This window comes from Muntiacus reevesi, chromosome 4, assembly GCF_963930625.1.
Source record: "Muntiacus reevesi chromosome 4, mMunRee1.1, whole genome shotgun sequence".
Classification (NCBI taxonomy): domain Eukaryota; kingdom Metazoa; phylum Chordata; class Mammalia; order Artiodactyla; family Cervidae; genus Muntiacus; species Muntiacus reevesi.
The window spans coordinates 148,515,295-148,537,429 of record NC_089252.1 but is presented as its reverse complement, the minus strand read 5'-3'; the positions used below and the strand labels follow the sequence as shown (position 1 = coordinate 148,537,429).

Genomic DNA, 22,135 nt, shown 5'->3' with positions numbered 1-22,135 from the left:
GTTCCCTTTGTTCTGCCTCCAAGCCCAAAGGGCACTCCAGGCCCTCAGTCACCATCCTCCCTATTTTATCCCAGGCCACAGGATAAAGAAGAGGTGCCTCAAACCCACAGCCAGCCCTGGCCAGCACCCTAGGCCTGCACAGCCCATGTGCCCAGGGAGCTCCCGGATACCCTCATGCCAGTTCCGGGCTGGGCGTGGCAAAAACGGCAGCTTCAGGGCCTCTTCTTGAGTGTCCCCTGCGCCCAGGCCAGGAGCACCCTGCCAAGGCCATGGATGCAGGGGCTATATATAACCAGTTGCCAGACTAGGTCCCACACCAGCACTGCCAGCTCGGCCAGGCTGCGCCCAGCAGCCAGACATTCCCAGTTATCCTAGAAAAGAGGTCACAGGTGGGGCTGGGAGCAGGTGACAGCACACAAGCAGAGGAACCTTTTCAGAGAGGCTTCCTTCAGCTAATGCAGTGCTGGGCATCCCCTATGGGGGCAGCCATAGGCTGTCTTCCAGGCCTGAACTAGGAGGACTGGAAGGCGCTGGGGCAAAGACCAGCCAGGGACTCAGGAAACGCAGCCTCCAGGTCCAGCTGAACCATTATCTTAACATCCACAGCACATGTGCAGACTTGCTGCATACCCTTTCACCTCATCACCCTGGGGCCCTGGGAGGGAGCTACTACTGTTCCCATAGGAAGAAACTGAGGCTCAGGTGAAGGGACCTGGCCAAGGTCACCAAGCCCAGGGCACAGTGAGCTCAGGCTCTGTCCTGCTGAGACCGGCGCTCTGGCTCCATCTTCCCATCCACTTTCAGGAAGTCGCCTCCCCTGCCTCTTACCCCAGGATGGGTTTCTCACTAGAGAAAGGCAGAGGGGTCACTTAGTGACCCGCTCTTATATTCTCTGACTGTGAGATGGAGACGAGAAAGGAGCAGAGCAGGGAGGTGCCTGTACAACTCTCTGGATGTCAAGAGACCAGAGCGGGCAGCTGGGCACCCAGATACTGACAACAGCAGGCAATGCACCACTTTGATGTCCCCACCTCTTGCTGACGCCTCCACTCAGGGACTCCCAAATTCTCGTTCTGGGTTGAGTTTGGGCCTCTGATGCCATTGCAATTCTGCCCCAGGAAAGGTCTCAGTCCTCTCATGGCAGGTGTCCTGGCTTCCTGGAGGGACTCCCTCAGTGATGCAGGAGGGTCCTCAGGGTAGGCCCCCTGGGCCAGCAGCTTTGGCCACACAGACTGGGAGCAGCCCATTCCTCTCTCCCGGCACTGCCTCAGCCTCCAGAGCACAGGCTGCTGGGAAGGTGGGAGGGGCTCTGCCTTCAACCCTGGGAACCCCTCTAAGGGTGAATTAACATTTGAGGGTCTCCACAGTCTGGTGCTAAGCTGGCCTCTCTCCACTTTGTCTCCCACATCTGAACACAGACCCTCCACCTCAACCATCAGCTCCCGCCTTGTCACAGCCCACGTACCTCCCGTCCTCTCAGCTTTTGCTCACAAAGTCCCCCCGCTGGAGCTGTCTTCACCCCTCCATTCCACTTTTCTAGATCCTGCCAGACTTCCAAGCCTTGCTGGAATCTTTCCACTTTCCTGAACCCAGCCCAGGGTCCCGTGTCCAGCCCTCCTCTGAATTGCCATCCTGCTTGTGGTTCTGTCCCCTGAAAGCACCGGCGAGGCAGGTAGCAAATCCGAGCTAAGCTCCAAGGGCAGGGACTTGGTTCTCCCTATTGCTCGCTATCCCAGCACCTAGAACCAGGACCTAGTGCATGACAGGCACTCAGCAAATATTGTCTGAATCAAAAATAAATCCCTATGTCCTCTGTGCCCTGGAGTAGAGATGGAGTTCCTTCATGCTTCTTTTTCTTTTTCCAATTTGTCTTTCAGTGTTTAGATAATTACACAACTAGGATTAAATGACAGCAGGTGGTGAACTCAATGTTTCTCGAATGGATGGATGAATCCCTTAATCAGCTGCTGCCTCCTTTCACACAGATCACATACTACATTCTACCATTATTTCTCTTTTTATTTGTGTGTCTCATCTCCCCAGGTCTGCAAGCTTTTGACAGCTAGGACTGGAGCAAAGAGGACGTGCCCTTTCTTTCTCACTGTCCTAGGCTGGGTGTCAGGTGTGGAAACTGCACCCAGAAGGCCCTCAGTGGATCTGGTTGAAACTAAGGACAAAGCAGCCCTCATCCAGTCCAGCCTCCCCCACCCCCCGCCCCTAAAAACCACGGGCACATCCTAAACCATGGGCACCCACCCCCTCCTCGCCCAACACAGCCTGACCGCAGCAGGGGTGTGGAACGCTGAGAGGATCACGGATGGGGGTCCTCGACCTCCACCAAGCACCACGAGGCATCTTCCCGTCCTGCAAGGGCTGCTGTGCCCACCCCGCAGGGCTGGCGTGAGGACCACAGAGCTGACAAACAAGAATGCACCCCCTCCCCAGAGCCCCCGAGGCAGGGATCTGAGCATAAATATTAGCTTCCTACTTGCCTTCCTGTTTCGCTGCCCCAGCGCGGACAAGAGCATCCTGCCTTTCCTTTTCCTGTTGTGCTTCCCAGCTCTGGGGCCCGCCTGGACCCAGAGTTGCCTCTCTTATCCCCCACCCTCACCTCTTCCCCACAAAACCCCAACTTCGCCCCCTCCCCCAGAACCCCAATCTCCCAACTCTCCGGCCCATCCTCCAGCCACCCTGCTGAACCACCTGCTGTCCTTTTCAGCTCCTCAGCCTCCTTTGTCCTCTCCAGCCCCATCTTCCACTCCCCACCACACTCTCCCTCAGGCATACTCTTACCTATGACAGGGGGGCTGGAGCAGGGGGCAGCTGGGCTCACCTGGGTCCCATCTGTACAGAGAAGAGAGATGGAGTGAATCGGCTGCCAGGAGAGGAGGGGCAGGGGAGGGAGAGGAGAGAGGGCTAAGCCAGGCAGGCTGCCTGCCTGTCCAGGAGGCCCCACTCCAGCTCGAGCATGCCAAAACCTGGCACCTCCACCGGAAGCTAGCAAGAAAGTCAGGACCCCACCCCATTCCTTTCCTCGAACTCCCATGCTGCTTGAGAATGATCCCCAGCTCCATCTTCCTCATCTATCAAGTGGCTCAGATATCTCTCTCTATTGGAGCTCAGTCCTGGACAGGAAACTTAGGTGGTTCCAGTTTACCCAGCAGTGTCAGCCATCCCTGAGGTGCCCAGCCTTCTCTGGGCAGCCGAAGCAGGTTCCCAAGGTTGAAAGGGGAAGGAGAGAGCTGGGGGTGAGGCAGACAGCAGGCTGATGAGGCTGCTCTAAGGACGCCTGGAGGGAGACGAGGGGAAGGGGGAGCAGGACTGAAAAGGGAGCTGGGCCCCCCTCCACAGTGGGGGAGGGATTAGGTCATGGCCTGGAGGTCAGGTCAGATCTGATGGGAGCTGTGAAGGGGCGGGTCTGGAATGCATAGCTCGAGGACCCCACGAGAGGAACTCCTTCTTCCTACTGCCCCATCCTGGGTCTTGCAGCCTCTGTGCCCCCAGAGAAGGGAATCGCTCAGCCTTTATTTCACGGATAACCTGAAAAAAGAAGTCTTTCCTTCTGGAAACAGCCACCTCTCCTAGACCCCTAGGTTCAGCCCAGGGCCCCCCACCCCACCTCCCACCACCATCCAGTTCAGATCCCATGGAAACCCATGGTAGGGCAGTCAGCAGCAGAGAGGCCTAGGGGAGCCCAGGGGCTGGTGGGGTGGGGAAAGCTGAGTCCTGAGGCCACCTTGCCCTCCTGCTGTCCAGCTCAGGGCAGAGGGGACGGAGCTGGAGACCAGAGGCGTCCTGGAGGGGCAAGTGGTGGACACACAGAAGCCCTCCTCAGACCAGATTTGGGGCAGAAGCGGTGTTTTCTGAAGGTCAGCTGGCAGGCGCTGCTCTGTGGCCCAAAGGCAGCCTCAGTCCTCTTTTAGAAGCTGGACAAGTGAAAGTCCCCGCAGGCTGGTGCCTGTCGGGGAGGGGCTCCTCTGCGCAGAGACAGACTCCCACCACTGCCCCCAGATACTGCCCCGCGCCCCGGATAATGACATTTGGTAGGGAAATGTCACTCCACCTATTCAAATGTGACCTATCCTCTCAAGTCCAGCCCAAGCCCATCTCCTCAGGTAGCTCCACCTGACCTCCCCTGGCACCCACTCAGTACCCACCACCTCGACACTCCAGTAATCGGGGTCTCTGCAGTGCCACTGGTAAGCTATGACCATCGGCTCCTAATAACTTGCCAGGCACATGGCAGGCACTGTTATGACTCGAACACAATGACACTCTCCTGGCCCCATGCCTAGGACATGGCATGCGTATCTCTCAAGGTTTGAGAGCCTCAAGGAACAGGAGTGCGGGAGGCAACCTCCCCTCCCCAGGATGGGATAGCCCCCCACCCCGGGGCTCTCTCAGGACCTCGTTCTCCGAGAGAGGCTTCGAAACTAGGCTCCTGGCTGCACGTCCAGAGACCGTAGAGCCCAGCGACTCCAGTCCCTGCGGCTGGGAACTGTCCCCTACAGCCCTCGGTCCCTGCCTGAGGGCTGGCCAGCAGCACGCACTGTGGGGGCACAGCCAGCTTCTCTGCACCCCACTCCCCGTAACCACGGGTTCCGGACACCATGCACCCTCTGCAGGGGACAAAACTAATGGCCCTGAACTCCGCGGTGTTTGTTACAGGGCTCAGAAGAGACGTTCTGTGATGATACGATGTAAACTCTGTTTGGAAAATCTGTGGTGTGTGTGTTTTGCCTACCAACAGGAGTGTGTTTCAGAAGCAATGCCTGGAAAGAGCTCTGCTTCTCTCAAGCCCCTGGGTCCACGCTGAGAGACCAGGGGCTCATAAGAGCCCAGAGCAACAGAGATAACTGTCAGGGAGCAGCTCTCCTCTGTCCCAGAGAGAAGAAAAGGCACCCGGTCAGCGGCTGACCTGAAACCGCAAAGTGACCATCTGGCATCTCAGACTTGGGGATGGATTTGGGGGCCCTTCTCATCACCCCTCTCACAATGCTATTATCACTAATTTGGGTGCTATCAGGAGTAAAATGTGGGCTTCCCTAGTGGCTCAGATGGTAAAGAATCTGCCTGCAATGCAGGAGACCCGGGTTCGATCCCTAGGTCAGGAAGTTCCCCTGGAGAAGGAAATGGCTACCCACTCCAGTATTCTCGCCTGGAGAATTCCATAGACAGAGGAACTTGGCGGGCCCCAGTTCATGGGGTCACAAAGCGTTGGACACAACTGAGCGACTGACACTTTCACGAGTGGAACACAATCAGGAGTGAATGGACCCAAGGGAAGGAAAACACAGGACAGGTCTGGCCCTTCTCCACATTGCTCCAGGCCTGTGTGGACAGCTTTCATTTCTGGAATCCTGGGCACTCCCTATTCCTACCTTCTTTGGAGGCAACAGCAGTTAGGCTGATGAGACCGTTTACCTGGTGCTGAAGTTCCCATCTAGTCACCTTCCCCAACTGGACACCTGATCTTACCCAGAAATTCTGCCCCAGTGGGTCCGCCCCGGCCCTCAGCCACCTCCAGGGCAGACATAAATGCAGCTCTCCCGTCCCCGAGCACCTGTACGAGCTGGCCTCCCGCTCCTCCCTCGTTTCCCCTTGGTCCTCACCTGCCCAGCAGATGCAACTAGAAACCTGAGCCCGGCCTGGCCACCTGCTCGCCCCGGCGCTGCCAGTCCTATGTCAGGGGAGGGCTTCCCCAAGAGCACCGCCACCCACAAGCCCCCTCCGAATGCTTCCCATGTCTTTGTCAAGGCTGTGTCCCCCTCTCTGGTCTCCTGAGGAGCTGAAAAAGGAGGAGCAGGCAGACCCCTGCCCTGCGGGCACGAGGCAAAGCCCTGGGTCCAGGGCTGACCCTGCCCCCTCCCTCCCCCAGCCCCCTCAGCCCAGGGCTGCTTCCCCTGACAAAGCTCGACTCCGCAGGGGACTGGCAGAGAAGACAAAGCTGGAGTGAAATGGCCAGGAAGGTCCAAGAATCAATAAACAGAAGAGAGAACGTCAGAGTTGCCTGACTGACACAGAGTGAGGACTGCGGTGTATGTTAGGAGCTGATGAGGCTTCAGAGATTGTGCCGGCAACACTCTCACTTCCCAGAGAAGGGAAAAGAGAGAGGGGAGGCGGGTTAGGTCACAGTCACCCAGCGGGTCAGCGGTACCACCAGGCCAGACCAGTGCGGGGAGGAAAACCCAAGAAGTCGATCCCCAAAGCAGGTTCTAAGTACCTCTCGGTGAGGGCAGTGGTCTCGGCTTGAAGAGGGTGGAAAAGGGGATAAAACCTGGCTTGAACTTTCAGGAGTTTCAACTCTAGACAGCCCACAATTTTTTAAAAATTGAAAAGTATATGACTTGTAGACACTAAAAAACATTTCAAAGAGCCCCCCAAAGTATGAAACTAGAAGTTTCTCACTCATCCAGCTCCCTAGGACTTCCTTAGACTCAACTCCATTTAACAGTTTCTTATGTCCCCCTTCCAGAAATTCTCTTGCTACTTACTAATTCTATTGCTCATGATCTTGGCACCAAGCTGCTTATTACTCAGATTTATCCAGAACCTAGTGTGCAGCAAGCTGGATGGGAACTCCGGCCCCATGAAGTGTAATAAGTGAGGGTCCGCAGCACGGAGGACGTTGTCTTTGAGGTTAGATAGACCGGTGTTTACACTCCAACGCCCTCAGTCACCAGCAGGGACAGCCAGGGACACGCTGCAGCCTGGGCAAGGCTTGGTTGTGCCTCTGAAATTCGACGATAAGAATATGGACCAGGAAGGGGTCATCTGAGATGAGCGACGCTGCGCGTGAAGCACAGGGCAGATGGCGGGTGCTCCCTGGCGGGATCGTGATTCATACTGTTTGCCCCTGAACACACCTGCAGCTGCCCTCCGGCATAAGCATCTCAGTGTCTGGTCCCATCTGCGTTCTCCCGTCGTCTCCCAGCCCACTTGCTCCCAGATGCGCTCCTGTCCAATCTCTTATCTCCTGACTCTCCCGACACAGGCTCTTCTCTTTCTTCTCCATCTGAACTTTTGTAAACTAGCAGTTTACTATGCGCCCTGCGCTAGCTAGTTCATCTAACCCTGATGATAAACCTATGCGCTGGTAACTATTTTTATCCCTATTATATAGATTAGTCAACTGAGGCCCAGCAATATTAAATAACTCATCTGGAGGCCCATAACAGGGAAGTGGCTAAGCTGGGACTTCAGCCAGACAAATGGGCTCTAGAATCCATGTTCTCAAGCAATACTGGCGGCTGTTTCCCCCCCAGCACCTCCACTCTACAGGCTAGTGGGTGGACAGCGAATGCAGGACCTGGCTGGGCACAGGGAAAGATAAAAATCACCCAGCTCCCAGGAAACCTGAACTAGCAGGGGCAGACTCCAGTCCTGCTGCAGGTTAGAGGGCGGAAGCTGCCTGTCCCATCCCTAGGCCCTGGTGAAGACAGTCCTCCCAGATCACAGATAGATACCAACTGCTGACTCAGCAGATGCCATGCCAAGCGATGATTTCGGACTATAGGTGGGAACAGGGGCTCGCCACTGACAAGGCAGGAACTTGGACAAGCACCGCCGTCATCTTCAGGATCTTGGGTATCCTCCCTTGTCCCTTCCTTAGATGCTCCCGAGGGCCTCTGAGGCTTTCTCATTAGCGTCTCAAAGCAAGCTCCACCAGGCAGGCAGGAAGGCGGGCGGGCCTGGGGCGGAGGCTCCCAGGTGAGCGGCCTGGGACGCGCGGGCCTGCCCAGACAAAGGCCTCCAGTCAGGCCGAGGTGGGGGGGCCCAAGCTCGCAGGCTCCGCAGCTGTGCGGCAAGCAGGACGCTGGATGTGAGGGCCGAAAGGCCGGCCCTCCATGTCCGCCTCCGCAGCAAGCATGCCCCTTTCCCCGTGCCTGGGGCCCTGGGGCAGCTATTTTTAGCTCTTGACACCTGGGTATTTTGCAGCCGCAGGATGTCCGGTTTGGAGTCTCTTTCTGGGAATCCCACATGCGGCTGTTGTAAACAGCCCCACGCAGCGGTGGCCTGCGCTGGGAGCCGGCACCCCCCTTTCTGCTGTTTGAGATGAATCAAACAGGAAGCAGATGTAACCATGGCAGCGGCAGCTTGCGCTCCCTGGGGGTGGGAAGGCGTCCTCTCTGGCTTCTTGTCCCTGCCCCGGGGTCCAGTCCCTTCTGTGGCCTCTCCTGGCGGATGGAGACCACCCTGAGGCAGGGGAGCTGGGCCTTTCTGAGTCCTGAGGGGCTGGTTCCTGGGACTGGCGCTCTCTGGGGCATCTCACTGCCCTCTGGCAAGAAAAACTGGGGGTCTCTCCAAACCCAGCTGGCTCCCGGGGCCTCGGGACCGCTACTTAGTCCTCCCTGGCTATCCTCTGTGATGGTGGGGAGGGGAGGGCAGAACCCCTTGCTCAGGGTGTGTGGCATCGCTCAGCAGCAGGCTCCCCCCAGTCCCAGGCCAGGCCCCCTCGTCCAGACTGCCCTACGCCTCTCAGGTCCCAAAAGGCCTCGGAAACCAGAGTTGCCACTTACCCTCAGCCCTCTGCTCCAGAAGCGCCAATCCCTGAGATAGGAAGTTCACCACGATGTCTGCCCACCATCTGTCTTTCCTATCACAAGCAAAACAACCTGAGCAGTCAAGATGGGGCCCCCGTCTGTAATTCGGGGAGAAGAGCTGAGTTTCTGTCAAGCTTCTGCCTTTGCCTCTCCCCTCCCCCACCCCCTGGCGCCCCACTGAGACCAGCTGCTCCCTCTTAGCCACCAGCCCCAGCCAGTCTTTCTCAAGGGCCAGCGCTTGCCCCAACAGGAAGCACGGTCACCGCCCTGGGGCTGTCTCAGAGCTGCTCCTTTCTCCCCTCTGAGGTCTGTGTTCACGCCCCGCCCTCACTGGTCCCTCAGCTCCTGGGCCCCCCTTGGCCAGACCCTGCCTCCCTCCGAACCCCATTTCTGCCTCCCGCCGGCTCTGTCTCTCTCGGCTATGCCTTTCTGGCTCCTCTCACCCGTGCCACCCACAAGGACACTCAGCCCACTCCAGAGACTGCCAGCGAAAAGCTTAAGTTATAATATTAATACCAATCATTATTACTATTACCAGTAATGAGTAATATTAGTAAGGATCAACAACCATGTACTGAATGCTTGCTGGGTGCTGGTTACTGTGCTAAGTATCTGACTTGGACTCTCGCATTTGGTCCTCACGAGCACCCTACAAGGTCAACACTGCTACCATTCTCAAATGACAAAGGAGGTGACTGAGGCTCAGAGAGGTTACCGAACTTGCCGAGGTCATACAGATGGTAAGTGGGGCTTCTGGGACTCCAGGATCTAAGCTCATAATCACTACACTGGTGTGTACAACGAGCCCCACCCACCGGGGTGAGGTGAGGCCACCTGGGGGTCACTGGACAGAGTATGGTCCCAGCATCGGAAGGCCTGGGCGTGACTCACGTGTTCCCACAACGCCGGCACTGCATCCAGAAGACAACAACAAAAATAAAGACAGGACCATCTCTGCCTGTGCCTCCAAGAGGCCTCCAAGAGGCACTCCCTAACTCCAGCTCCACTTCCTTTTTCATCCTTTTCATTTTCCCTGCTCTTTAAATGTACTTGTTACCATTTTATCATTTCCTGTAAGCTGCCCCTACCCCCAGGGCTGCCTCGGAGGACCAACACTGTGTGAAGGCCTTCTGGAAACCGTCAGGCCCTGTCTAAAACGCAGGTTACATAACCCAAGCAAGACACCCACAGAGCGGCTACTCGGGAGTGAATCCCCAGGGAGAGGATGCTCTCTTCTTCTCTCTCCCTCTCTTGCCTAGGCCTTACACACTCGGGCAGGCCAAGGGCAAGGGTGGAGGGGGCCCCGAGTGCAAAAAAGAGCCCGCATCCTCAGGGCTTCCCTGGTAGCTCAGTGGTAAAGAATCTGCTTGCAGTGCAGGAGACCTGGGTTTGATCCTTGGGTCGGGAAAATCCTCTGGAGAAGAGAATGGCAACCCACTCTAGTAGTCTTGCCTGGAAAATCCTACGGACAGAGGAGCCTAGTCTATGGGGTCGCAAGAGTCGGACATGACTTAGTGACAGGCTCCTGGGGGCTAGGAACACAAGCAAACAGCTGTCAGCACCCCTGGACCTGGATGTCCGGAGAGAGACAGAGATCATGGTGGAGACCCTGGCCTGCTCCATGGCCTGGGGCATCACGGATATGAGTCCATGAATAGTAACAAGCTATGAATGCTGGCACTCACAGGATGCCACATTAATATTCATGACAGTTAAATACCAGATCCCCATCCCAGCTAAGCCCCGGAATCCCACTCATTTCGCCTGTTATTTTTGGAAGGTGGCGGGTAGATGCTCCAGGTGACACAATTCCCTTTTGCGGCCAGGGCTGCCCTTCAGGCTTGCTCGGCTGGGGTTTCTCCAGACCACAGATCCAGCTAGGGTGTGTGCACAGCTCTCAGGGAATTCAAATGCCTGATGCATGGTCCTGGGTACTGATTTGGGCCAACCAGCTGTCTTGGAAAATTTCTAGCCAACTGGGGATTTGATGAGATGAGAATTTACTGTAGTGAAAGGTAGAGATCACTGACTGAAAAAATGGCATACGCTGTGTGGTCTTGTTTTGGTAAAATGCACAACATGAAGTCATGTCAGGGGATGGAAAGGTGCTCGGAGGGACCGTGGCAGCGAGCTCCCGTTGCTGGGACTGGATGTTTCTTACTCTTTCATCTTTGCTCCTCTGTGTTGTCTAACTATCTACGAGGTGCATGAACTGCCTCTGTAACAATAAAACAGAATTGATATGTGTATTTATACCCATGCACTAAGATGGCACTGCCGATGGGCATGTAAGCTCTGGATCCCGTGAGAACTTGGACACAGGGCTCTCACTGACTCCGCGTATTCATGGACCCCGTATCCTCTGGGGTTCTGCATTATCTACAGCCCAGGATCCTCGGCCTTTCCCTGAGGCACACAGAAGGCCAAGCACGGGCCTGGGCACCAAGTCAGGGCTGACTTAATGGATGCCTGCAGCCTGAATAATGATTATTTCCTGAAAGAAATGCCTCCTGCCTCTTCCAGGGCCGCTGTGCTGGGAATAGAGACTGCTGACATCATTGACCTTCTCATCCCTCCCCTGCCTCATGCTCCTCTTAAAAGTTGCCAGGGAGGGGCTAAAATAAAGGTCACCCCGGCAGATGCTTGCAAGGTACTTACTGCACTGCAGGGCCATCGGGGCCAGTCCCATCCCAGACCCTCCCAGTGCCAGCTGGCAGTGGGGCCCTAGGGTCCCTTGCATCCTGCCTCACTGGGAGAGGCGGGGGTGAGGGAGTGAAAGAGAGAAGGGGTCCACCCTGTGACTTCTGGCTACAGACTCCTGCTGTTCCAGGCCCTGATGGGTGGAGGAATCTGTGAATTTGGCCTGGTTTTTCCTGTGAACTGGGGCTGAGCCCAGTTTCTGTTCTTCATGTCTTTAACATTCCCTATGCCTGACCTTCAAAAATATGAACAATAACATCAATAATGGTGATGATGTTCTCTGCGCACTGACCTCATACCGGGCACAGTGCTAGTCTTACTGACTTGAATCTTGAGAGCAACTCAAGGAGCTTGAAGCAATGATTACTTTCATATTACAGGGATGAGGAAACCGAGGCCAGAGAGGGCTACACTTGGCTTTTTGCAGGAGGAAAATAGGGACGCTACCACATTCCTCCCTGTGCCCTCACTGGAGGGCCCTTCTGCAAGCTCTGCGATGGGCCCAGGAGAGTGAAGGTGATCACTCACATCTGCAGGGTGCATTTTGAATCTGCTGAGGGTTGACAGGCACATATGAGTAAATCCCCGCTTGAAAGATTAGGAAATCAGGTGTCAGAGTCCTTGGCAGCCTTGCACAAGGTTCCTCAGCCTATTCAACTGGGATTCAAACCCAGGTCTCTGGTCTGAGAATGGTTTCTTCCCCACTACCACACCATCTCCATGGCCAGACTCTCCAGATGACTCTGAAGGCCTGGAAGGGAGAGGCCGGCCCTCCGGTGCCCTGGAGCCCAAGTCAAGGCCCAGCCTCTCACCCGGTGGGGCAGGAGGGGGTGGGGGGCTGTGCCAGCGTGCCTCCTCAGCTCCACCGTGACTCACTCCTGGGACCCAGGGGAAACACAGCCCTGAGCTGCGGGCAAACACGGCCTGCCGCCTGCCCCGCCTCCAGCTCCCCGCCTCCACATTTGCTAACCGAAACCCGGCTGTTGCTATTTTTAACCCTCCAGCTCCCCCTTGCCTGGGGCTCCCCCCTTCACCCCACCCCCACCCCCCCCCCCCCCCCGCCCCAACCGGGTGCCACCAGTCTGTCATTCTGAGAGCAGTTCCACAACCTGAACGCCCAGGAGGGCGCAGCGGATGCCCGTGCAGGTTTGTGGGGCAAGCAAAACAACACAGTTACAGCCCCGTCGCCCCAGTCGCCGAATTCCCCCACCCCGACTCTTTCCGAACCTGTGACTCCCAGCCTGCCCTGCTTCTCCCTCTCATCCTGGCAGCGGGGGAGGGAGAAATGGGACTTCAAGGGCTGGGGGGGCATGGGGGGGCACGGCAGGAGCCAGAGCTGGCCTCCTGGGGGTGGGGGGGAGCTGAGCTGCCTCCTGAAGGGGGACGGGGTCCCCCTCCCTCCCTCCAGGGTGCCAGGCTCTCCCTGAAGGCCCAAGGTCTCTGCCCACCAGGATTTCCAATCCCTGCAGGCCAACATGGGGAAAAAAGGAAGTGGCTGGCGACAGGGTGGGGATGGTGAGTTGAGCCCAGGGCCCTCCTCATGAGCCGTCCTCTCTCCCCGTCCTGGGCGGAAGGCCGGGGAGACACAGGAGTCCAGGGAGTGAGTGTATCAGAAGCCGAAAGGAGGCCCAGGGCTGAGGGACTCCAGGCGGGTGGCTGGAGGCCTCTTCTTTCACATGAGGGCTCCTCTGATACACAGCTCTCCCAGGAGAGGGCCGGACCATCCTGCTCCGGGGCCCCCAGGAAAACCTACCAGAAGAGGCTGGAGGCCAGAGGGTCTGAAGGCTGCTGGCTGACGTGAAAGGTAACCTTCTGAGAGGGGGCCGAAGGGGCAGGCCTGCAGGGGGACCAGAGGGGCACGGCCTTCTAGCTGTCGCCTGCCGCCCCCACCCGATGCCTCCCAACCCCGCCCTGTGCGCAGGATCTCTCCCGGTTTGAGGAGCAGATTCCAAGGGCCCAGGAGAGGCTCTGCGGCGCCCAGCCCAAGTTCTCCTCCTCTCTCTCTCCTGCCCCAGGCCCCACTCGGCCAGCCTCAGCCCTCACTTTGCTCCGGCCTCACACTGGCCCCGGCCCCAGTCCTTTTTTCTGGTGTGTCCTCTCTGCCAGGGCCCAAGTCCTCTCTAAGTAGGATCCCCCTCTCTCAGTGACTCTTGAACCAGGTAAATAGATCCCAGTGGCCACAGAGGCAGCCAGGCTAGACCAAGAAGGGAGGGACTTGGCACAGGGGTTACAGGGTGGCGAGAGGGGGAGGAAGGGAATGAGGAGGGAGGAAGGTGAAGCAGGAGGGTCAGGAATGGGGCGGCACTTTGCTGCCGCCTCCCCGGCACCCAACACATCCACGGGGTCCTGGACTCAGCCCCCGGAAGGGAAAGAGGCTGCTCCCCCAAGTGCTGAAGCAGCCTGAGGTCAGCCCTGCCCAGCTCCCCCTCCTCTTCTCCCCTTCCATCAGCCTCTGTGGATTGCCTGAGCAGCCGAGACCCTGAGGTCTTCCGTGCCAGGCCAAAGGCTGGCCCTCGGGCTCCAATCCTCAGCCGAGGTCCCTCACCTGGATCCAGGTGGTTGCCAAGCATGGCTCAGAAGCTCCGAGGGCTCACTTCCAGCCTGGGGACGTGAGAGCAGGCATCCATGTCACTTCTCGGGCAGGCCTCCCCTGGCCTCCCTGTCTAAGGAAGTCCCCCCTTGTTATTCTCTGTTGCTGCGCCCGGTTCATTTCCTTCTCAGGGCTCATCACAATGGGTAACTAGATGTATCTACTCATTTCTTGACTTGCTTACTTGTCTTACCGTCTCCGCCACTAGAGTGGAAGTTCCCTGAGGTCAGACGCCCTGCCAATGAGATCACTGTGTATCTGTGCCCGGGACTGGCATACAGCAAGTCTCAGTAAACACCCAATGAGTAAATAAATAGCTGAATGCTTGGCACAGCAAAGGGAGCCTTCTGGTTGCCAACGTCACTTTTAGGATTGATGAGCCACAGGTCCAGGATTTCCCCAGGGAGAAGGAAGCAGGATGTAACAGGAAAAGCAAGGTCAGGAAGCCCGGGGCCCCAGGGAAAAGGTCAAGGCCAGCAAGCATCCACTTCAGTTCCGTCTGGTCCACAGTGTCATGCTGAGTGTGGACATGTACACAATCGCACACCCAGAGGATGCATGGGTGAGTCCTGGACTGGTGTTGAAAGGCTTGGATTTTGTCCTGGTTCTTGTCTTACTATCCTTGTGTCCTTGGACAAACCACATACCTTCTGCGGGTCTGTTTCCTCAAAGGAAAAACTGAAGAGGTGGGCCCAGACCAGCAGTCCTCAAACACGGCTTGGCACCAGATCACCTGAAGCACGTGTCAAAATCCAGGCTCCCAGGCCCCACCCCTGCAGATTCTGAGTCTGGAATGGGGCATGAGGATCTTTATTTTGAATACATTCCCAGGTATTGAAATGTACCTGGAATTGGAAATGTCCTAGGAAGCCAAAACGGGAAGGGAGGTGTCAGATTTAAGGACTCCTTCTAATACTCAGACCATTAAGGAAAGGGTTGTCTGGGGGTACTTTCCTGCAGTTCCAAGTGGTCCTGAACTCTAAAGCAAGCGGCCTGGGAACCAGCATTTGAAGAGAGATGAGCATGCTTTTCAGCAAATATTTGGACTTCAAAAAAAAAAAGCCATTCCTGCACAGGCATACATCTCCTCCAAACACATCCATCCACCCCACGCAGAGTCATGAGTGCAAAGGTGCACAACTCTAGAGACCACACACATCCACGCTACATGTGTGCGTCTTCCCCAGACACCCAACAAAGAGCCACCACATGGATTGCAAATTGCCACGGAATCACCACCTCTACATACAAGCCTAGGGGCACACGTGCAGAACCCCCCACCACTCACTCAGTGTGCATACACACTCATCACGTGTAGATCCACACGAAACCGACACTATCCTGAATTTATTCGGCCTCTGGGAACTGGTGCAGGGCCAAAGGAGCTATGCTCTGCTGATGAAAACATCTCTCCCGCCTCTGCCACTCCGCCCCCCCCCCCCCCACCTTTGCCCCAGGCAGCATGGTGTCCAGTTCCTTTCACAGGGGGAGAGCTGGAGGACATTGGAGAGATGGAATGAAGAGAGGCACAGAACTCCCTACCCCAAAAGTCCAGCAAAACGTCTCTTCTGCTTCCCCCACCAGGAGGTGCAAAAGGGCCTCCACCCAGCCCAGCCCCCCACCCCCTACCCCCAGTGCTCACTTACTTGCCTAAGATTCCCAAGCCCTGGTCCCCGAGAGCCAAAATGGTAAGGGAGGTGGCCAGATTTAAGGACTCCTCCTAATACTCAGACCACTAAGGAAAGGGCTGTCTGGGGGCACTTTCCTGCAGTTCCAAGGCCTGGGTCCCCCTGGGAAGGTTGCCACAGAAACAGGGGGAAATATCACAGGGAAACACAATACCCGGCAGGGTCACCTGCTGACCAGGCTTCCTGCTGTGTTGCCCACCGCCGCCCCGCCTCCCCATCTCACTGCCCTCTTGGCCTCCTCTGGCCTTACCCGGGGCCTCCTCACCGAAGCTCTCCTTCCTGCCTCCCCTGCCTTATGCAGAAAACCCTGCTCCTTTTGGTTCCAAACAACATCAGGGATGGCCCAGAGCTCAGTCCCCCACTCCTAATCCTACCAGCGCCCCCACCGCAGGAAATCAAAGCTTCCTGCCCCAGAGGAAGTGCCCCATCTAGTGAACAAATCCAACACAGAAACGACAGTCTCAGAGCCTTGGGAAGACAGATGCCAGCTCCTATGCCTCACCCCAGCCCTGCTTCCAACACTACCCCTCACCCCACCACAGGCTGGTCTCAGGTCTGCCTAAGGACAGGTCAGGTCAAGGCGTGATGAGGGTGTGGGTGGGACCTGAGCCAGGCCGGGGAGGAGAAGGCCAGGAGAATGGGCGCTGGCAGAGTTAGAAGGTCTGGTCCCGGCCCCGCTTGGCCTGCAATTCCCTAGCTGGGTGACCCTGGGCCTTACCTTAGCTTATCTTCTCTCAGACCCCTGACAACTTCAAAATTACCAGCTCTTAAAAAGAAAGGCCAGGAGAAGGAAGGCAAAGAGGTGGAGGAGGTTACGCAGGCTTCTGCCTTGGACAAGGACGCCTGCAGCCCCAGGAGGGTACCCACTCCCCACATCCGTCACACGTGAGATTCTCATTTCCAAGGACTTTCTATCCAGATTGAGGAGAGGATGGTGGAAAAGAAAGTTTCAACTCTCATTCCCAGAAAAGAATGAAAGCTGGGGTCCACTATTACTGAAGGAAATGGGGGCCATAACAGCTCCCATCCTGGACACCAGTCCATCTCCTATTGTCAGCCTCTCCTCTGTGGTCATTTTATTAATGGGGAAACTGAGCTTCAGTGTCAAAGTGGAGTGACCAGTTTAGATTCTGGGAACAGTCAGTGCAAGACCTGAATGCAACCTTCCCAGCCTCAGGATAACAGCTTAAGACTTAGTGGCCAGAGACACCCACCCCTGGGCTCAGGCTAAGGAACACAGAGACCTCAGGAGGACACTGCCCCGGGGCCATTCTAGGTGTGATACCAAGCAGCAGCTCTAAGCCTGGCCTTGGTGGGGTCCAGAAACATCATGGGACTAAAGGCCGAGGAAGAGTCCCGGAGGGTCCCGGACCTCGTTCCAGTTCAGGTTCACTGGGAACAACACAGCAAGACTGCTTGTGCCTTTGTTTCCCCAGAACTGACTCCACAGAAAAGGAACATTACGTCTTAATTCAGTGCGTAAAGGGAACAGACAGACCAAAGTAGGGAGGTTGAGATGCTGAGCAATGAGCTCTGCAAGAGGTCTTGCAGAGGCTGCAGAAGGAGCTTCCAAGAGGGTTGGTATGAGGAGTGTGTGGCTGCCCAAGCCACTTAGAGGACCTGACCTACGGGGTCCTACAGGGCAGAAATGGGCCACTGTTACGGGGCAGGGAAACCGAGTCACAGTCTCCTTTCTTTCAACCCAGTGGCTGGGCAGGGGTCTTGAGCAAAGTCCTCATCGACCCAGGTGCATGTCCAGGGAATAGGATGATGAATCCAGATGCTAAGTCCCCAGCAGGGCCACTGAAACTGGCAGGCAGAGCTGGGCCTCAAGCAGATGCTCAATGAGGGTGTGGGGCGGGATGGGCAGCAGCAGGACAGGCAGTGTCCAGATGCAGGGGGAGGCCTCTGGGGTACGCAAGACCGCCAGCAGGGACAGGGAATGGCCTGGACTAGGTGGGAGGAGCCCCAGTGGCTGGCTGGGTCAGATCCGAAAGGGTAGCTTGGGCAGCAGGAGAGAAGGAAATGGGGGTGGGGGTGCTGGCTGGCCTGCAAGTCCCAGAGGTCTCTCTCTTAGTTCACAGGCCCAGCATCAGAGCCCGGCCCAGCTGCCGGATTTGCCGCCTACTCTCACTCCCCAGGACCAACAGCCCCCAGGTTTGGGGGGCACACATCCTGTCCCCCACGGCTCAGGACACAGCCTGCGGTCCCCATCTTCCCGCGCCCCGCCAGCACCTCCACAGCTCACTTGAGCACAGGTGTCTCTTCACCCAGATGGGTGAGCAAGGGCGGGGGGGGCGGGGGGGGGGGCGTTGCTCAGAGAAACCTCGCTGTCAGAGACCCTCCCTCCCAGGGATCACTTTCCCCGGCGGAGGGGTCGGAGTAAAGTCCAGCCGGGATCCGCGGGCTGGGGGCGCTGATGTTCGGGGCTCAGAGTGTGGCCCCAACTCAACGGGTCCTGCCCTTTGCCCAGCGCTTCCAAACCTTCCGCCCGGGAGCACCGCCCCCTCCCGGGGCCGCGGCGGCCGTCCCTCCCTCCAGGGTCCCCCGGTCAGTCCTCCCCGCGAATGGGGGTGATGGGACGCCGGGCCCGCGCACCGGCCGCCCGGGGCCTCCAACTCCCTCCCTCGGGCCTGTCGCTGCCCCGGGGCGGGCGGATGTTGGCGCCCCGCAGGAGGCCCTTAACCCTCCGGCCCCGGAACCAGCCCGGGCCGGGAGCCTGCCAGAGCCCCGCGGAGCCGGGCGACGCGGGGACGGTCGCGGGGGCGCACGCCAGGCTGGGCCCGCGGGGCCGCCTGGAGCCCCGCGCGGGAGCCGGAGCCCAAGCCCGAGCCCAAGCCCGGGCGGGCGGCGCTGGGTGCCGCGCGCAGGGCGGGGCGGCCGGGCGGGGGGCGGCAGCCCAGTACTCACCAGCGCCGGGGCTGTGCATCCAGGGGCCGGGGCCCTCAGAGCGGGGGGCTCATGGCGGGGCGGGGGGCTGGGGCGCCGGCCTCACATCCCCCCCGGTCGCCGGAGGCTGCGGAGCGACTGTGAGACGGCGAGAGGAAGGGAGGGGGCCGGGAGGGGGAGGGCCCTGGCAGCCCGGCCGGCCGGGTAGGATGACAATGGAAGGAAATGCTTTATCTGAGTCTGAGAGCGGGCCAAGGGGGAGGGGAGGGAGGGGGCAGGCGCTCGCGGCCCGGGGACACACCACCCGGGAGACACGGCGCGGCGCCCGGGCTGGCGGGCGGACACCCCGCGAGGCCGGATCGCGGGGAGGCAGCGCCGAACCCGGAACGCGGGGGACGCGGCCCCGACCCGCGCGCGGCCGCCGCGCTGCAGCCCAAGTCCCGGCCGCCGCGCGGCGCAGCGACCCGCGCACAATTCCCGGAAACCCAGATACCTGAGCGCACGCACCCTCGCGGGCGGCCGGGGCCGCGAGCACACATCCATGTTGGCCCGGGGCAGAGTCGTCTACACAGACACGCCGCAGGGAGGGACCCCCGCGCTCACAGGCACCAGCTTGCACGGCCCACCAGCCAGCATTACCCGGGGAGGGGCGGGAGGCCGCGGGACGCGCGTGGAGTCCCGGGTCCCGGCGAGGAATCCCAGACGGACACCCCCGACCCCGCCCCAAGCGCAACGTGCCTGAGGAAAGTTCCAGGATCTGATTTGAATCACTGCCCAGCCCTCCCCCTCTGCCATGCTCCCCCCCCCCGTGCCTGCTGAGGGGAATAGAAGGGTCCAGCCTGTTCCTATTAAAAGAAAAGGGGGGTGGGGTGGTGCGGATTTTGAAAGTTTTCTTTTTTTAAAGGAATTTCTCAAGGGATTTCCTTCCCTCCTCTCCTCGTCCTCTCTTCCTCCCATTCCTCTCCCCCCACCACCCTCCCCCCCCCCCACTTTCCCCCTCCCAGTCCCTATGAGTCAAACTTCAGCAATGTGCCCAGTCTCTCCCAGTGCATTACAGCGGATCATAGAAATGTTCCAGTCTGTGAGTCGGAATGTAGCCGCCTCCAGCCCTCCCTCAGCTAATAAACTCAGCTCCGGGCTGGCTTTGCACAGCAGCCCTCCCTGCCCCGGCTCCCTGTTAGCAAGACCAGAAGGTCAGGGTCAGGGGTCAGGGGCTGAGGACCTCCCCATTGTGCTTCCCGGCCTGGTCTGTCAGCCCTGTGCCTCTGGCAATCTGCTGGGTCAGAGACACAGCAGCTCCCGCGAAATGGAGAAGGCTACTGGAAACCTTGGTCTCTCCCTGATGGTGGGGGGCTCACCCCTGGCAAGCAGAGGGCAGCTTCCCTCTGACCCCATCCTGCTTCCCTCCATCCTGGAAAGCCTGGAGTCCCACGATGCTACAGCAAAAGAAGTAATTGAGGCTGAGCCAGAGACGCGTCAGATTAAAAACAGGAGTCCCAGGGGCCTAGGAGAGCTTGGCCATGCTGAGGTCCAACATCTGACCATGGCCTCCCTGTTCCTGCAGACCTGGCTCCAGTCTCCCCACCTATTGCTCCTGCTTCCTACCTCAGGCCGTTTTGTGGTCCCAGCGCTCCCAAAGCAGGCAGAACTCACCCCTCTGCACTTGTTCACTTATCCTCACAGACCCCTTTCCCAGCATGAAGGCCTCCTACAATATGGCACCACACATCTCTCTTCCCACCCCTTCCACGGTTCTGCTCAGGGCCTGGAGATACTTAGTCCTCAGTACTTAGATGTTAGTACTAAGTACTTAGATGTTATTTTGCTGTTATTACTATTATTAATATTATTTCAGCCAAACCGGGCTACTGGCTGTCCCCCTCATGTCCTCATGCTCTCCCATTCCCCTACTTTGGTTCATGCCCGCTCCCTGCAAAAACGAATGTCCTCCCTCCCCCCTCTCTCCTGTTAAAATCTGTCTAATCCTCAAGGTCTATCCCACCTTCTCCAGGAGCCTTTCCCTGATTCCCATAGCCAGAGGGATTCTTTCTTCTTGAAGGACTCCGCTCCAGCATCTTGTCAGTCTTCCTCTGTACTTTGACCTTCACCCACTTGCATCCTTGTCTCAGCTCTCTCCTCCTTCGCAAGAATATTCCGGAGTGGACGTCCCCTGAGCTCAGCTACTGCCTTAGTCAGGGGTACATTCCTTGTAGTGTCTTGCTGAGTGCCTTGCACAGAATTCAGGTTCCCTCTGGGTCATTTTTGGAATTGGAACAGATTCATGGACTTCAAGGACCATCCCCCAGCTGAACAACTTCAGTATATCTTTTCTCTCAGGGTTCCCCACACTCTTAAAGACACATGTTCTTCTGCCTCAGGTGTGTTTTTCCCAGCCCTTGTTTCCAAACCAAATCCCTCTCTGTGCCCATGGCCTCCATACCCCCAGCCTCCAGAAAAATTGCTTGGTTGCTTCAGATGCTCAGTCTCTCCCCTGCTGTCTGTCTCCTTTAACCTCACAATGCTCCCTCCTGACCCCCCCCCGCCCAGGACTCCTGTAGTTATTTCTGGACTGAAATCAGGCCCTTGTTTGCTCATTTCTACCATGTGCATCATTCATGTATTTGTTTATGAGTTTTCTTTTTCTTTTTAACCTAACCACTGAGTTCTAAGAGATTTGAGCACAAAGGTTATCTCCTTTCAACCTCTGCCTTTCCCCTCGGTACTCTGCACATGGCTTTCTACACACACCAGAATTCCCTGCCTGAAGTCAAGGCAGAGAGAAAGACAGCAGGTGAGTCCTACATCCAGAAGCCGGACTGTGCCGCTCCTTCTCTTGCCCCTTTACTTACCACCACCCCACCCGCATCTCATGGCCCAATCTTAAGCCAGTTTCTACACTTGATCTTAGCCAAAAGGTCAGGAAGCGATTAAGCCAGTTTCTAAGTCACACCTCCCCTAATGGGATGTGTTAAGGAGTCTCCAGAAAGGAGACTCAAAGCAGAAAAGTTCAGGCTACCTTTTTCTCTTCTACCCTCGTTACCATGTGGAGAGGTTTGTTTTGTTTTGTTTTTGCACAGACCGCTCAATTAAGCACCCTTTAGAAGAGATGAGTCTCAGAACCTGCCTTGGCTCCCTGGTATCTTCCTTGGGGCTCTGGCCATACAAAGCCTGAGGGCACTGCCTTCTGCTTTCTTTGGGGCTCTGGGGCTACCTGACATTCTCTTTCCCTTTCTTCTTTCCTTCCCTCGCTTAGCTACCTTTTACTGTTTACGGTGCAGCAGCCCTATGCCATCCCCCTGGCAAATTTTAGATCATTTATTCATAACAGTAATCCTTGTTATGCTTGTGATTAACATACGGATGACGGCTCATAAAGGCTGAGAAACCTGACCAAAGTTACACAACTGGAAATTGAGGAGGGCATTCATCTATTCAACAAATGTTGTTGGGTGCCCATCTTGTACCAGGTTTTAAAGCCCCATCCAGAGTCATCTGATCTAAACCTCAGGCCTCTGAGACCACTCCTGACCCAGCTTTCTAGATGTGGTAGCTGAAGCCACAATCCCTCCTGTAACCCGCACTTCCCCCACACTCTCCACAAGGCCAATCAGAAAGTGTTCATCCCTGGCCTGGGGAGATCTCAGAGGGACAGCCACTTCCTTGGGTGGGTTGGGCCTTGGATTCCAGTTTCTGAACCTGGAATCAGATGCCAATGCATAGGGTTT

General features: G+C 57.4%; 1 protein-coding gene across 8 annotated transcripts in view; it reads right to left on the bottom strand.

Annotated features, from left to right (window-relative positions):
- HDAC7 (histone deacetylase 7) overlaps window positions 1-22,135 on the bottom strand; it is a 45,385-nt gene that overhangs the window by 17,360 nt on the left and 5,890 nt on the right. For 4 of the 8 annotated variants that reach the window (XM_065934545.1, XM_065934547.1, XM_065934546.1 and 1 more), the window contains exons 1-3: window positions 9,435-9,475; window positions 8,520-8,596; window positions 2,794-2,844 (exon numbers count right to left, since the gene is read on the bottom strand). In XM_065934545.1, the coding sequence (XP_065790617.1) occupies window positions 2,794-2,844; window positions 8,520-8,596; window positions 9,435-9,460 (154 nt within the window). In that variant the 5' untranslated portion in view covers window positions 9,461-9,475. Of the gene's footprint in view, window positions 1-2,793; window positions 2,845-8,519; window positions 8,597-9,434; window positions 9,476-13,788; window positions 13,829-18,431; window positions 18,521-18,903; window positions 19,128-22,135 lie in introns of those variants that run through there. The other 4 variants (XM_065934549.1, XM_065934552.1, XM_065934550.1 and 1 more) reach the window with 4 other exon arrangements.